This window comes from Heteronotia binoei, chromosome 5 (assembly GCF_032191835.1).
Source record: "Heteronotia binoei isolate CCM8104 ecotype False Entrance Well chromosome 5, APGP_CSIRO_Hbin_v1, whole genome shotgun sequence".
Taxonomy (NCBI): Eukaryota; Metazoa; Chordata; class Lepidosauria; order Squamata; family Gekkonidae; genus Heteronotia; species Heteronotia binoei.
This window is the reverse complement of record NC_083227.1, coordinates 42,426,244-42,442,380: the sequence shown is the minus strand read 5'-3', so window position 1 is coordinate 42,442,380 and position 16,137 is coordinate 42,426,244. Positions and strand designations below refer to the sequence as shown.

Here is a 16,137-nt window from a genome sequence, read left to right as displayed (position 1 = left end):
TGCTGGGGGGAGAGTGTAGATGACTAGGGAAGGCAATGGCAAACCACCCCGTAAAAAGTCTGCCGTGAAAACGTTGTGATGCAACGTCACCCCAGAGTTGGAAATGACTGGTGCTTGAACAGGGCACCTTTCCTTTTCCTTCCATGACACGCAAACACTGACATGCCACCTGAATTTTTGCTTCTTCCTCAGCACTGTCTTCCCAGCTAGAGAGTAAGATCAGCAAATCGGCATTTGTCAAGGCTAAGCCAGGGTTGGGCTGGTCACTTGCAAGCTGAATCCCAGTTTCACAAACTATCTGTAGTTAAAATAAACCACGATTTTGCATTATGCCTTAACTGAGCCTGTATGTATTATTTAAGGGTATGTGACTTTATGAAATTGGACAATGAAATGGTCATTCAGAATCGCTGATGTGGGACAGGTTATTCAAGACACGAGCGACAACAGATACTCCAATTGCAAAACAGCATATTAGTAAAGGAGGAGGGACCTTGGCAAGGCAACAGTGGCTGCCATCCATGGGGTGGACTGAGCAGGGTATTCTGATGCCTCCACAACTCCCATTTGTTATGGTTATGTTTTCTGCACTTTGCCACTCACCTGTTCCTGCTTTCAGACTTGGTGTTTGGCTGGGATCTGGTGACGGACACATGATGCCCGACCCCACCAGCACCGCTGGGCTCTCATACTCTTCGAAGAAACATGAATATGACTCTCCATCCCAGAGGGGCGGCAAATCTGAAAGCGTTAGGAATATCTGCCAATGGGAGAGAAACCTAATCAATAATTTCTCTTCTCCTCTAATTAGCATCTCGTCCCCTTCCAAAACTGGAAGAGGATGGGGTCAATGGAAATGTGAAAGGGTGGCAAGCGCAAAGGCAATTAGCACAATTGTGTAGGCGTGCTGGGTGCTTAAGTCCAGGCTGCTGGCCAGTGGAAATGTCATAACACCCTGCAATTCCTAACTCTTTAGCTCTTCTCCACCAGTGTTCCCTCTAAGCTGAGTCAGCGTGAGCTAGATTTTTAGCCCCCCAAAACAAAAACTCCTGCTGTGGGCCCCACCAAACATGAAATCCTGGCTACGGTCCTGCTCACCCACATGCAGCCAGCTGGGTGACCTTGAGTCAGTCACAGTTCTCTCAAAGCTGTCTCAGCCCCACCTACCTCACATGATGTCTATTGTCAGGAGAGGAAAGGAAGGAGATTGTAAAATATTCTGAGACTCTGAGTGAAGGGTGGGGTATAAATCCAACTATTCTTGTTATTGTTTTGTAATTGTAATCAGAGATATTCAGGCTTCTGACTCCATCTTTCCAGATCAGATGTTATGCAAACAAATTCACTGTTGCTTGGCTGGACTTTATCAGTTTCAAATCCCAGCACCGCAGCTATGGCATACAGTTTAATCAACAGAGCAAACTGTGCATATTTTGTAAAATATCTAGAATTTGCATGTAGAATAAATTAGGTGATTTTACAAAACTAAGTAAAGAATTAGGCATGGTTGCTAAAATGCACTAATTTTATATAACTTAATCTGCTGTCAAGATTTAGGTTTCCAAATAATTTGGAATTTGTTTTCCAAGAACTGGGGTGTTGAAGGGCAAGAAGAAGAGTTGGTTTTTATATCCCACCTTTCACTACCCAAAGGAGTCTCCAAGTGGCTTACAATCACCTTTTTTCTCCCTACAAGAGACACCCTGTGAGGCAGGTGGGGCTGAGAGCTTTTAGACAACTGTGACTGGCCCAAGGCCACACCGCTGGCTGCATGTGGAAGAAGGGGGAATCAAACCTGCTTTTTCAAATTCAAGTCTGCTGCTCTTAACCCCTACACCACACTGGCTCTCAAAAGGGAAAAAGGCAAAGAGGGAGTAAAATGAAAAAGGTGAAACAAATGAAGACTGTTGATAGGTGGGCCTGGCAAAAGGCATGACCTGACCAGTCCACACTTTTATTCTAAATAAAATGCTGTAAATATGGTTGTAGAGCTGTTTTTTTGGAACAATGAGGACTAGTAAACTTGCTTTAAAACAAAAGGGAACAGATGCCAGATGCTAAACTTCTAGGATGCTCTGGACAAATGCACAGGATGGACTCCAGAGAGGTTAAAGGATATCCTCCACAGAAGCTCTAAAATAGCATCTACAGCATAACGTACCACACAACTCCCAGGCAACATTTTACAGCACAACTGAAGTCCATGTGATACGTATGAATCTTATGTAAGCAAGACAGTATAAATGCAAGTTATGGTACAAAAATCTGTTTGGGATGTTCTGGATTTTTTAGGATGTAGTTCTGAATTTTGTAATATTGTAAGCAGTTTTAAGAATACGAAGAGGTGCAATAAAAATGTTTTGAATAACCAAACAATAGTTTGGAAGTGTATTCAAGTAAACAGGAAAGTTGCTCCCTTTTAATAGCTGTGACAAACCAGCAGTCCACAAGAAAAAGGCTGTATATGTCTTAAATTAGATGCGCAATCAAATCCCAAGAAACTAGGCTATAATGAATGCTCTCCCCAATAATTTTTAGCTTCCATTTTGTTAAGAGAAATGTCACAAATATAAGTGGGGGGGTTCCTTCTCACACTACAGCATTTGTTGAATATGTCTCATGTAGTCCTCTCTCAGAGAGAAATGCACGAGGACCAGATTCAGTTTATCTATGTACACATTCATTTCTGCTCTTTCTTTGCACACTCCTTGCATATCTCCCCTTCCTCATATTCCAAATATTCTTTTGGGGGCATCAAAGGGCTTTTTCTGAAGGCCAATGGCCCATCCAGTCCAACACTCTGTATCACGCAGTGGTCAAAAATTTATATATATATATATACACACACACACACACATACACACACACACACACACACATATATATATATATATACACATACATATAAATATATATATACACTGTGGCTAATAGCCACTGATGGACCTCTGCTCCATATTTTTATCTAAACCCCTCTTGAAGCTGGCTATGCTTGTAGCCGCCACCACCTCCTGTGGCAGTGAATTCCACATGTTAATCACCCTTTGGGTGAAGAAGTACCTCCTTTTATCTGTTCTAACCCGACTGCTCAGCAATTTCATTGAATGCCCACGAGTTCTTGTATTGTGAGAAAGGGAGAAAAGTACTTCTTTCTCTACCTTCTCCATCCCATGCATAATCTTGTATTCTTGTTGCTTGGGGTAGGGGTGTCCATTCTGCACATATTTTGTTCCCTCTATTGGTCAATTCAATATTACACCAGCCAAGGCTTTTTTTGAGCAGAAACACACAGGAACGCAGTTCCGGCTAGCTTGGTGTCAGGGGGTATGGCCTAATATGCAAATGAATTCCTGCTGGGCTTTTTCTACAAAAAAAGCCCTATGTGAAACAATGGTGCCATCTGGGGGTGTGGCCTAATATGCAAATGAGTTGATGCTGGACTTTTTCTACCAAAAAAGCTCTGACACCAGGTTATGACCAGCATAAAAACCTGCAGTTGAAATTTTCAGGGAGGCATGCCTGATATAAACCAATGTCATATCAAATTGACTACTAGAGGGAGTAAAACACAGGTCAAGCAGGAAAAAACGCAAGAAGAAACAAGGAACTTACAAGTAAGGAAAAGAAGAATGTGGAAAAGCCCAAGGCTATCAATGTGATCTTGACCTTGGGTGACCTTGTGAAGTTCAAAGACGCAGCCATAGGCTGGGTCTAGAGTCAGCATGGTAGGCTATCTGTTTCCACAGAGGGCATAGTGTCAACCAGAGACTGGTGATGGGATATTGCCCCACACTACCCTGGACAAACAGATACCATGACCAGAAGTATGCCAAAATAAAACAATTTATACAAAATATAAATATCAATATTAGTCCAGTAGTGAATGAATATCCTTAAACGACATCAGATAAAGGATTTGATGTCCTTTAAGGATCTTCATTTGCTACTGGACTATTATTTGATATTTCTATTGTTACAGCTATTAAGAACTACTTGGAGACTTTACGATTTTGTATAAATTGTTTATTTTGGCATCATTCTGGTCACGGTTTTTGCTTGTTTGTCTGTGTTGTTCTTCTTCTATGACTTCTCCTTTCTTTTCTTCTATAGTACCCTGGGGCAATCTTGTACTCTGTGCTGGAAAACATTCTTGCAGAGAGCAGAACATGATTCCTCTGCATTGTGTTTAGCTTTTCTGGCACTGGTGGTGGTTAGAAAAGTTGCACCCTGCTTTCTCACCCAGAAATGCATGTGTGTTTATGGTACAACACAAGATGCACTGGACAGTATCTTGCAGAAGGTCCCTTTAAACCTGGAGCCAGTCTTTGGCAGAGGTGACAGCAAAGGCATGACTGATTCCAAGTTTCCCTCTTCACCAAGGAAGTGTGCAGAGGCAGCACAAACCACTCCCCACTTCCAGTGTCACAGCTTATGCATAAGGCGCAAAGATGCTCTTTGCCCCAGCCTTCACAGGGGAGTGTTAATGCATGCGAGCTTACATTTCTCTGTTCTTCTCTGCTGATATTGGCTGGGCTCAGTGACTGGACAGACAAGCACTGCTGGGTGGAATTAAAGCCCCACAGCCACTGCTCACTCACTTGGAACCTGGTGCATTCAGAGCGACGGCTGCACCTGGGGAGACAGGAAAGAAAAGATGCAGATGGAGGAAAACAAATGATCAGCACTGCTGCAGGCTGTCCTTGAAGGGAGGGGATTCCCCCCCCCCCACACACCCCCGAGGCCTTGTGATCATCCCAAGTCTAGATGTGCACAAAACAGATTATCCGTCAGAGAACTCAATACCTTAAAAGAATCAGGATGTTTCCAGTGTTCGTTCCATTCCACAGGGATGTGAATGCGATACCACAGACAGTGGATGAGGACTAGCTCTACTTTGCCACTTACAAAAACAAGCGGTCGGGAAATGCCGCTGCTTTCATACTAAAATAAATCAGACTTTTGGGGCCCTCTCACATTTTTTATCTATTGCTGGCCCAGTTCCATATAAAGTGACACAGGGATGCAGGTTTCAGACAGAGTTTTAAAATTAATTTAGGAGACATCTCTGAAGCATTTTGCCCATGCTGCTTCCCCTCCCACCTCATTCTTTGTGCAGCACATTCTATTTGAGCTTTGACGGAGGGGGAGTGTTTTAATTTTTGTTCTACAGTGCTAGGAAAGGAAAGGTCCCCTGTGCAAGTACCAGTCATTTCCAACTCTGGGGTGATATTGCCTTCACAACGTTTTCACAGCAGAATTTTTTTACGGGGTGGCTTGCCATTGCCTTCCCCAGTCATCTACACTTTCCCCCCAACAAACTGGGTACTCATTTTACCGACCTCGGAAGGATGGAAGGCTGAGTCAACCTTGAGCTGGCTACCTGAAAACCCAGCTACTGCTGGAGATCGGTTGTGAGTAGAGCTTAGGACTGCAGTACTGCAGCTTTTAACACTCTGCGCCACGGGGCTCTTCTCTACAGTGCTAGACAATATAGCAATTCAATGCTTGCATCTGAATGCTGGCAATAAAGCATTGAATTGCTATATAGGTCTAGAGCTACATAGCAAAAGTTCAAATGTTAAAAAAAAAGGCAAAACAGAATGTGCTGCAAATATGGTGGGAGAAAAGGTGGAACTTTCAGAAATGTTTCAGACACTTTGAACACCACACAACAATGATTTGGAAGCACAAAGAACACCTGAGAACGGAATGAAAGAGTTTGTTTTTTTAAACCCCCAACTCAGTCTTGCTTTGCAAATGGGACACAAGTGGCTTCATTTGAAAAAAGGTAAAAAGAAATCCTTTAGCAGCCAGGAGCCAAAAATGGATGTGTCTGCAATGACACACAAAAAATCTGTTAGCTACCAGCAGCTAAAATGGATTGCTGAGGCTGTTTGAATGGGGCCTTGTCCTCAGGCTTATAAACAACTACCCTGAGAAGCTTAATCAGCAAGCTTCTTGATGTCTCCTAAACATAAGCAACAGGGGCTTTTCTTTTTACTTCATCCAGAAACCAAGATGCTGACTTGTAAAATCCCAATATGAGTGTGTTTGGAGGAAAACATTTCTGGGTACATCCATGGGCACACTCATTCATCATCTCTCTGCCATGCTACTGAGAGGCCAGAGGTGTTCCCGCTATGTGAGTATAGCAGGGCTTCTTTTGAGTAGGAACACACAAAAACACAATTCCAGCTGGCTTTGCATCAGGGGTGTGGACTAATATGCAAATGATTTCCTGCTGGGCTTTTTCTACCCAAAAGCCCTGTGTGAAACAACAGTGACACCAGGGGTGTGGCCTAATATGCAAATGAGTTCCTGCTGGGTTTGTTCTACCAAAAAGCCCTGTGTGACACAATGGTGACACCAGGGGTGTGACCTAATATACAAATGAGTTCCTGCTGGGCTTGTTCTACAAAAAAAAGCCCTGGAGTACAGTATTTGGCACATGCCTGTGTTTGGTCTGCTGGTATTGTTCTTTAGGAGCTTCCCTGGAATCCTAGTTGTGTGCTGCAACGGTTGCCTTTTGCTCTACCTGAGGGGAGTGGAAGCGGCAATGTCCCAAGCACAAGCCAATAATTCTCTCTTCCACCAGACCTTATTCATATGACCCTCATCCTTCGTACATGAGAAGCACCTTCAAACTCTGAATGCATTGCTCCTAGGCTAAACTTAAGGCCACCAGCCATCTCTGATGTCCATATGGAAGCACGCCGCAGGAAATCCAAAATCTCACCTTCCTTGGAGAACACACCAGCCGCAGTACGGATCCCTCAGTGCTAAACATGATTCACAGTCAGTGTACTGGGAGCATTCAAATATGGGAATCTTGGTCACCTGCAAGAAAACCACAGTAGATTGCCAGCATATGAGAGAGCCAACCGCTTACTGACTGATGATTCTGTTGGATCCTGTAGATCTGTCAAATGCAGGGGTCCCCAATCTTTGTGAGCAATGCCTAGACTGGCCCTCTCACTTTCTAACAATACTTGGTGGGCACCAGGTTGGGGACCCCTGCTCTAATGAGGCAAGGAACAACACAACCCATCCTGCCCTCCTCTCGGCTAATATGACAATATCAAGTATACTGAAGAAGTGTTGGATTTATACCCTGCCTTCACTCAGAGCGACTTACAATCTCCTTCCCTTCCTCTCCCCACAACACATATCCTGCGAAGTGGGATGGGGGGCTGAGAGAGCTCTGACAGAAAACTGCTCTTGAGAGAACAGCTCTGAGAGAACTATGACTGATTCAATGGCTGCATGTGGAGAAGTGGGGAATCAAACCCGGATTCACCCCACTGCTCTTAATCACTACAGCAAACTGACTCTCTGCAAATGCAAAAGTTAGTGAGGGACACAGGGTCTCCACACAAGCCACTCTAGGTAATGCCTGGGAAAATCCCAGCAGTGCCCACACTCACACCAACAGTCTGCATAGCAAGGGGTATCTCCCCCTACATGGCTGAAGAACAACATTGTGACAGCAGCTCTGCTGGATCAGTGGCTAACCAGATGCTCAGAGCCCCCAGTCAAACAGCAAAGGGACAGAGGCCAAAACTACCCCCTACTACTGCTCCCCCCTCAAACAACTGATAGAGATATTCTGCCACTGGAGGTTCCATCACGGCTAACAGCTACCGATGGGCATCCCCTTCACCAGTGTCTCCAATTGTCTTCGCCCATCTTGACTTCCAAACATTAACACGCTGCATAACGAAGTAACTTCTTTCATCTGTCCTCCAGACAAATGATCACATTTGCCTCCAATTTAAGTGTCTGCACCATTTCGCCCTGTGAGAATTTTCCTCATTAGCTGAACTGTGGAAAACTCCTTATCGAATCTACGTAAGATAGCTTCTCTGAGACAGACTTCTCTCTTTTATAGCTCAATGAAATAAAAGGGGGTTAGGCATTTGGTCAAACACCAAAACAAGAGGAGGATTCCTTTGAGTTAGTGACTTTATTTGAAACAAGACATAACTTCCTTTATGAGGTAAGAACTTGACAGATCTATGCAGATGCTAATTCATCCTGTTATCACAGGAAAAAAAATGTGCGCAATAAAAATCAAATCTCCTGACATTTCTCAAACTTAGCTAAATATGCAGAATGCTCTGCTAAATTCTGAAGCCCCACACAAACAGAGGGAGAAAGATTTCTTTCCTAAAAGTGGAAGCCACCAGCTGAAGCCTGATTTGGCACTTTTGTATGACACTTTTTGTAGAGAAGGCGACAGATAGGAACAAATCTTCCTAACTTCAGCACCTGATTGCCCTCTGAATAAAACGACTGGTTCCCAAAGCAATTATAAAGATAGCAAACAGGTGCACTTGAAACACATCTGAGTAACACTCATTAACTTCTCAAAACAAAGTTAGAAAGTTAAGGCTTGGCACTTCCTCAAGATTGAAAGAGTGATAAATCTACGATTGCTTCTGCTATACTAATGAACTACCAAGATTAAAGGCAGTCCTAGACTTTCCCTGATCACCTACTGAACTCTATGAAGTTATAAGAACTAGATTAAAAACACATGATTGACATGAACGTGTATGATTAAAATCATATATGTGACATCCTGAAGCTTCTACAGAGCAACTTTAATGGCTGCCTCTGAGCATTAGTGTCTCAATGGTAATGGGAAGTGCCATCATGTCACAGCTGACTTAAGGCTTGCCATTGCCTGCCTTTGTGTCACAGCCCTGCTTTTCCTTGGTGGTCTCCCATCCAGGGGTCATTCTGTAGAAAAACAGGTGGTGGAGCTCATTAGCATATGCCACCCCCCACCAGCCAAAAGCAACCCGACACAAGAAAGAAGAGCTCTGGCCCAAGCAGGCCTCACTCACCTGGGGCTCTCCTGGGCTGCCTCCCCCACCAGCCAAAAGGCCAGCAAGCCACCCGTCACTCAAAATCACATAAGAAGTCGAGAAAGGGTGGTGCAGGCTTCTCCAGGGGTTAATGAGGGCTGCTGGGGCAAAGCCCCTGGTGGCTGCCCAGCTGCCCGCTCTCCTAATCCAGGGATTGTTATGCAGCTGCACCTACTATTCAACAGACAAGGTAGGTAGGGAAGAGGAGGGGGGCCTTCAGAAAGGTTCAAGAGCTGTGCTTCTGTGAGCTCCTGCTGAATTCAAGGCTTACTCCCATCCATATGCTAGCCAGGGCTGACACTGCTTTCCAAGATCTGATGAGATCAGGCCAGCCTGGGCTATCCAGGTCAGGAATATTAGTGTCTTGGGAGGGAGAAAAAGGTCTCTCTAGCCACTTTCTCTAAACTAGAACTATACAAACCCCTATTATCATTACCACCATCAACCCCAGCCCCCCTTTTCTCTCTTCTAGACCAACAAGTCCTGAATTCTTTAGCCTTTCCTTGTAAGGCTTGTTTCCCTACCTCTTGATCATTTTAGTCTGCCTCCTCCTGCCTCTTTTCCAGCTCCATGATCTCCTTTCAGAGGTGGGGAGGCCACAACTCTACGCGGTGTTCCAGATACAGCCACCCCAAAGCTATTGCAATACTGGATGTCTTGTTTTTGCTTTTTACCCCTGCTGCCCACTGAGCCAACATTTTCACTAGGGAACTCCATGATCTCTTTCTCAGCCAGTTCAGACCCTCACTGGTGAACATGCAGTTCCAGTTTGAGCTGGAATGCACAGGAACACACTTCCGGCTGGCTTGGTGTCAAGGGGTGTGGCCTAATATGCAAATGAGTCCCTGCTGGAATTCTACAAAAAGCCCTATTCAAAACAATGGCGGTGTCAGGGGGTGTGACCTAATATGCAAATGAGTTCCTGCTGGGATTTTTCTACATAAAAAGCCCTGCAAACATGTGACGTTAGAAGGGGACAGATAAACCCCTGTAAGTGATTCAAAGTCCACAAGATCAAAGGCACAGCATTCAGCTTTGCTGGGTGCAGCACTGATGTCACAAGAGATTCCCGACAGTGCACCTTTTCAGCTGCTGCTTTCTTCTGAGGGCAGGATGGAGAGGAAGAGGGAAGCAACAGAAGGATGACCGGGGGACGCCTACGTGAGGACTGCTGAAAACAGCCGGCCAAGCCTCTCAAGAACTGAGATTCCCCAATGGCTTGGACAGGGGGTGGTCACGTGGATGGAAACCGGGTGGGAAGCTCATAACGAATGGACAATGATAAATGACACCAGGCTGGGAGAGCTGGCTGGAAAGCTGGGGCTATTGAAAGCCTGGCTGGCCTCTTTTGTCTCAGGACACCTCCCAGCTGCTGGATTCCACCCCCAACTCAACCCCAGTCTGTTTTTGTCCCAACCCATTCTTTTTGCATATTTGAAGAGAATCCATTCATTTTTTTTAAAACCTCTCCAAAAAAGTACTTGAGTCCACAGTGCATTGAACACACGTGGAAGTCATACTTACTTGAATGGCACCAGAGCACATGTCAACGTACAGTAGCCCACAGTGTTCTGTATATTAATGACTACCCCCTAAGCTTTGTCACATTGAGATATTGCTACTTGCCCCCAAGGGCCTTGGGGATTGGAGGGCTAGGAGACAAAACTCGATAAAATAAATTAAATGGAAGTGCGTTGGGGAAAAGGTCTCTTACCCGGTCCCATCCTCGTTTTACAACTGAATTAAAAGTAGCCTCTTCCTTCTCCATCACTCAAAGGTGTTCCTACATTAATGATCCCAGTTGGATATTAACACCACTACCCTAAGCTTTGTTATCTTTGTTTATTGGTATGGATTTCTATGCTACTCCGCTCCTAAGGGTCACAGAAGACCATGGTGTTCTAAGAGCATCTGCGTTTCTTCCTCTGTACTCTGCGGAAAGCTGAGAGAGAAATCCCTCTAACCCAAAACTTGGTCAAACACTTTAAAGAAACAAACGACAAGATCACCAGGATTTCAGCCATTCCAAGTTTTTCTCTGCATGGCTGTGTTATTTATATGGTTTGGCCGAACCCCATTTTTTACCATCCACTTTTAAACCCAACCTTAATGGACTTTTCCTTGGGAATTACTTTTTAAAGTTCAACTGCTGCTTCTTAATATAGCCTGGTTCTGTTTTCAGATTCGCCAAACAGCTTTCCTCCACCACAGACTTTGATCACATGAATGTTGCTCTGAAGAAGATCCCTCAGAGCTCCCAATGAGGTGACTCACAACCAAACGTACATCAAATGATAACCTTTGGGCATTTGGATGCTAAGAATGGCCTTTTGGCCCTCACTTTCAAATACTGTTAAAGCAAAAGGAAGTACTTCTTCATGCAATATGAATTATGAAATTTAATGCCACAGTAATAGATACTAGCATATGTGACTTGAAAAGTGGAATTCTAGCAGGAGCTCCTTTGCATATTAGGCCACCCCCCCCCCCGATGTAGCCAATCCTCCAAGAGCTTACAAAAAAGAGCCTTGTAAGCTCTTGGAGGATTGGCTACATGAGGGGGTGGGGCCTAATATGCAAATGAGCTCCTGCTAGAATTCCACCCCTGGAAAAAATCATGGAGAATAGGTCCATTGAAGGCTACTTATCCGTAATGACGAAAGAGAAACTCCACATCAAGAAGAAGTTAACCTATGAATCTCAGTGGCAGAGGGCAACATCCACAGAAGGCTTTGGCCTCTCTGCCTGCTTATTTGCCCTAAAGGGCAACTGGTTGTCTACTGTGCGAGACAGGATGCAAGACTGGATGGACCACTGGTCTGATTTAGCAGGGCCACCACTTATGCTCGTTAGTTCAACATAGAATGCAAAATAAATCCAGATTTTGAAATCCAGTGTGCATTCTGATTGATATTGCTCATTCAATTTTTTTAGAAGCACAGGATATTAAGGTTCTTGACGTCATTTGACAAAACACCCTGGGGCCAGAGACACACAATAAAATTTGAGAAAGCTCAAAAGTGGCTAGAGCAAGAGGCTTCATTTCCTCAAGACATGCCTACAGATTTCTTTCATTCCACAACTACTTCTGCTGAGACAGGTCTTTGAGATGGCGGTGGTAAAAACAAGATGACTGTGGACATTATGAACAGCTATGGTCTTTCAACAATCACTGCCATAAATGGCTTCTTCACCATGTTGACGGAGGATGGCTGGCTGCTGGCTAATCAAAAAACGGCACCTTAGTTTTCAGAGATATAGGCTTGGCTCCAGCAGCATGAGAGAGGAAATATAAATAGACTTAATGCAGCACATAATGCTTGCCTCCCTATATATTACAGTGCCCAGAAATTGGTTGCTCAGGCTCTTGAAAAAACACAAGTGGGGGATACAATAAAAGCTGGAGTCGGTACAAGCGGCTACCAGGGACAGTGGCTCAGTGGTAGAGCATCTGCTTGGTAAGCAGAAGGTCCCAGGTTCAATCCCCGGCATCTTCAACTAAAAAGGGTCCAGGCAAATAGGCGTGAAAAACCTCAGCTTGAGACCTGGGAGAGCTGCTGCCAGTCTGAGTAGACAATGGATGGACTGAGGGTCTGATTCAGTAGAAGGCGACTTCTTATGTTCTTGAATTTCCACTTGTGTGATGAATGCAGAAATCTTGTGCTGGACCCAACCCATAGGAAGCAAGCCTAAGCAGATTTATTCAGAGGTCAGTTTGATGGTCTTCAAAGAGGTCTTATCACAGGGAAGTGTCCTGAGGACAGCAGCCTTGTTCACTTATATGAACACATGAAGTTGTCTTCTACTGAATCAGACCCTCGGTCCATCGAAGTCAGTATTGTCTACTCAGACTGGCAGCGGCTCTCCAGGGTCTCAAGTTGAGGTTTTTCACACCTATTTGCCTGGACCCTTTTTAGTTGGAGATGCCGGGGATTGAACCTGGGACTTTCTGCTTACCAAGCAGATGCTCTACCACTGAGCCACCATCTCTCCCCACATAGATTTTTCTCCCGCCTTGTTATCTTCATAACTCAAGGTGGCTCGAAGGCATAAATAGATGAGAGCCAACAGAAAGGGCCTTTACTGTCTTTTGCCTCCCTATCCTGCAGTGCAGAATGGCTGGTTGGTGGTGGAGTCTGAGAGGGATGGGCCAGGTGGAATGATGGGAGGAACCTTCTCCTCACACCCTCTTGGTCTGTCAAATGGTTGGCCAATGACAGAGTTCACCTTCAGCTCCCAGATGGGGACATGCAACATGGGGTGAACGTCGCCATGATGCCATTTGTCAACTACCCTCCCGCAAACTTAAAGTTCCATGATAAAAGGACAGAACGCTGAACTAGAGGGTCAACCGCCTTGACCTATGCTGTAGAAAAGAGTGAGCGTCCAGTAGCACCATAAAGATTAACAAAATATGTGGTAGGGTATGAGCTTTCGAGAGTCACTGCTCACTTCTTCAGATACTGCTAGAATTCTAGCTGCACCTGAAGAAGTGAGCAGTGACTCACAAAAGCTCTGGCATCTGGAGCCAGGAGAGCTGAGTAGGGCACAGTGCACTGCAACAGCAAAAGCAGCAGGTGGGAGAGGGAGGCAGAGTAGTGGGAAGTGGAGGAAGCCGTGCAGAATGTGCTGGGGAGAGGGGACAGGTGGAACTGCTGGCTGCAAAGTGCAGCGTGGCGGAGAGGGATGTGGAAGGAAAAACCTCTGTTTGTGTGCAAGGTGCAGTCTCTTCTTGACTCCAAAATTTCAGGGTTGGCTGCTTCAATTTGGCCACTTTCAGACCCCTGAAAAGCTTTAGCCCCTGAGAAGTGGGAAGCCCCGCAGTGGATGGAAAAGGGTGCCCCCAGGCTATTAAAAAAGCCCCCTGACTTTTAAAATCCTGGATACGGCCCTGGCTACCCATCTTGACCAATGCTGTTCATTTTCATGTGCTCAAGCACCAAGACTTTACTTGTGTACTTTTGTCAGGGCTGCATTCCTCTCTCTCGAGAAAAGGGTGCGCTCTTTTAGGGACTGGAGTAGGAGGTGTCTCTTTACAGGCCTACCTAACCCTTTGACCTGTGGGACTCCGTGGCTGCCATTTGCAGCTAACAGGAGGCAAAGCATTCTCCCCAAGGAGTCATTTGCTTTCCCTGCATCCACCGTTCAGTGCCATAAACCCAGAGGCTCTCACCATTGATTGAGTCATGACATACAAGTGCTTCTTGGGCTGGTCGAAGAGAAGGTCTCCACTCACTGCGCTGTTTAGCTGGATCACTAGAGAAGCATACAGGTCAGCATGCCCCATCGATCCCAAGTAAGCCTGCAAGAGAGGAAATCAAAGTGGGCAGAGATTAGTATGGGGGGGCAGAGGGAGGGGAGGGGATCAGTGTTCCCTCTAAGCTGAGTTAGTGTGAGCTAGCTTACAGTTTATAGCCTAACTAGCTGAGAACTGTTGACTCTGGGGTTTGGGGCAGAAAACGATCTCTCCTACTATTGGACCCTTTTAACTGGAGATCCCAGGGAATGAATCTGGACCTTCTGCATATGGCTCAGGCACTCTGCCATTGAGCTCTGTCTGGGGATGGCCCCAGCAGTTGCTTCCCTCCAGGCTGTTTTCTAAAAAGCTGGTGAGATGTGTGTACTCCAGTGCAGAAAAGACGAAAGGAATGCCCAGTCTCTGAATATTTTTTTTAAAAAAATCAACGACTGAAGAAAAACATTTGTCAAGTAGCAGCTCACCACTGCAGAGGAGATAGGAGGGGACGGGAGATATTCTTTCTGGTGTTTCCCACATTAAAGAAACAAGGCTGGATAAAATCCTCCCCTGCTGGAGTTGTGCAACAAGGGAGTTCTAAGTCTCCAAAGAATGACGAAATGCAAGCTGCTAGATCTATTAGCATGCACGTTTACTCATAAACAGGGTTGTCGTGTTGGTCTGGAGCAGTGTTCCCTCCAAGCTGAGTTAGTGTGAGCTAGCTCACAGTTTGTTAGCCTCTGGCTCACACGTTTTTGTCGTAGCTCAGGAAGGATGGCCCCAGAGCAAACTAATTTATGCAGTAGCTCACAGCTTTAATGCCAGTAGCTCATGAAGGAGAAGTTTTAATCACAAGACTCCACAGCTTAGAAGGAGCATTGGTCTGGAGTAGAACAGCCGGATTCAAGTCCATCAGCATCTTAGAGAGGAACAAGATTTTGGGGGTATCAGCTTTCGAGAGTCAAAGCTCCCTTTGTCTCAACAGACACAGTTGAGTCAAAACAGAGATGTCAGTCTTTTTGTCCTACAGAAGATGGAAGGGGTGTCATACAGAATGCTTGTAAAAGATGAGAAGGTACCAGGCATCTTGTAACCAACCAGCCCCATTACAGCAGAGGGGGCGCGCCTTTTTTTGTAGCAGGAACTCCTTTGCATATTAGGCCACACACCTCCTGATGCAGCCAATCCTCCAAGTCCTTACAGGGTTCTTACTGTAAGCTCCAGGAGGATTGGCTACGTAAGGGGTGTGTGGCCTAATATGCAAAGGAGTTCCTGCTACAAAAAAAGGCCTGAAAAGGGGAAATGTCCAGGGACATAAAACTAGCATCTGTAGCGAGATAAAAATCCTGTGTCCCTATTCAGCCCAGGAAAGCAAAGGTTTCTTTCCAAACGCTGGAAAGAACTTTGCAACACAAGTGTATTTAAAATATTTATGTCCCACTCTCTCAATAAAAATGTTTCTGAAGCAGTGTGCAGCATCCATAAAGACACTTATAACTAGATAAATAAACCAGCAGCACAATAAGCTGTAGAACCTGCAATAAAACCAGCAGATTAAGAAGAATAAAAGCAGTAATGCTCTTAAAAAGAAAAGAACCAGCAGAGATCATGCAAGACTTGAACTGTAAAATGTGAAAGGGACACCAGCAAGGATGGAACAGGCAGAAGACAATTAGTCAGTGTTAGACTTTCAAAAGCTTATAGCCCAGAAATCTTGTTGGTCTTTAAGGTGCGCCTGAACTCAGATCTAGCTGTTCTACTGAAGACCAACAGGGCGACCTTTGGAAAGATAATTTAACTAACTCCTGAATGAGTGACTTTCACAAAACCCAGAAGAGAAGCCAGAAAGTCTCTCTCTCTCTTTTCTTTTTGGTTTGTTTTAGGAGGAGAAAAAAGGAAAACAAAGAGAGGGGGAAAGAAGAGGTGGCCACAGAAGCAGGAAAGAAAATTTAGCAAACATTACCGACCCAAGCAAGGAGATTGACTGATCAAGGCGGTGGTCAGAAGGGAACTGGCAGGATGTCCCTGCCT

The 16,137-nt window shown here is 45.1% G+C and overlaps 1 protein-coding gene across 1 annotated transcript in view; it reads right to left on the bottom strand.

Moving 5' to 3' along the window:
• PLXNB1 (plexin B1) overlaps window positions 1-16,137 on the bottom strand; it is a 159,050-nt gene that overhangs the window by 49,724 nt on the left and 93,189 nt on the right. The window contains exons 6-9 of the mRNA XM_060239326.1: window positions 14,044-14,172; window positions 6,737-6,837; window positions 4,500-4,632; window positions 604-760 (exon numbers count right to left, since the gene is read on the bottom strand). Coding sequence (XP_060095309.1) covers window positions 604-760; window positions 4,500-4,632; window positions 6,737-6,837; window positions 14,044-14,172 — 520 coding nt within the window. The remainder of the gene's footprint in view (window positions 1-603; window positions 761-4,499; window positions 4,633-6,736; window positions 6,838-14,043; window positions 14,173-16,137) is intronic.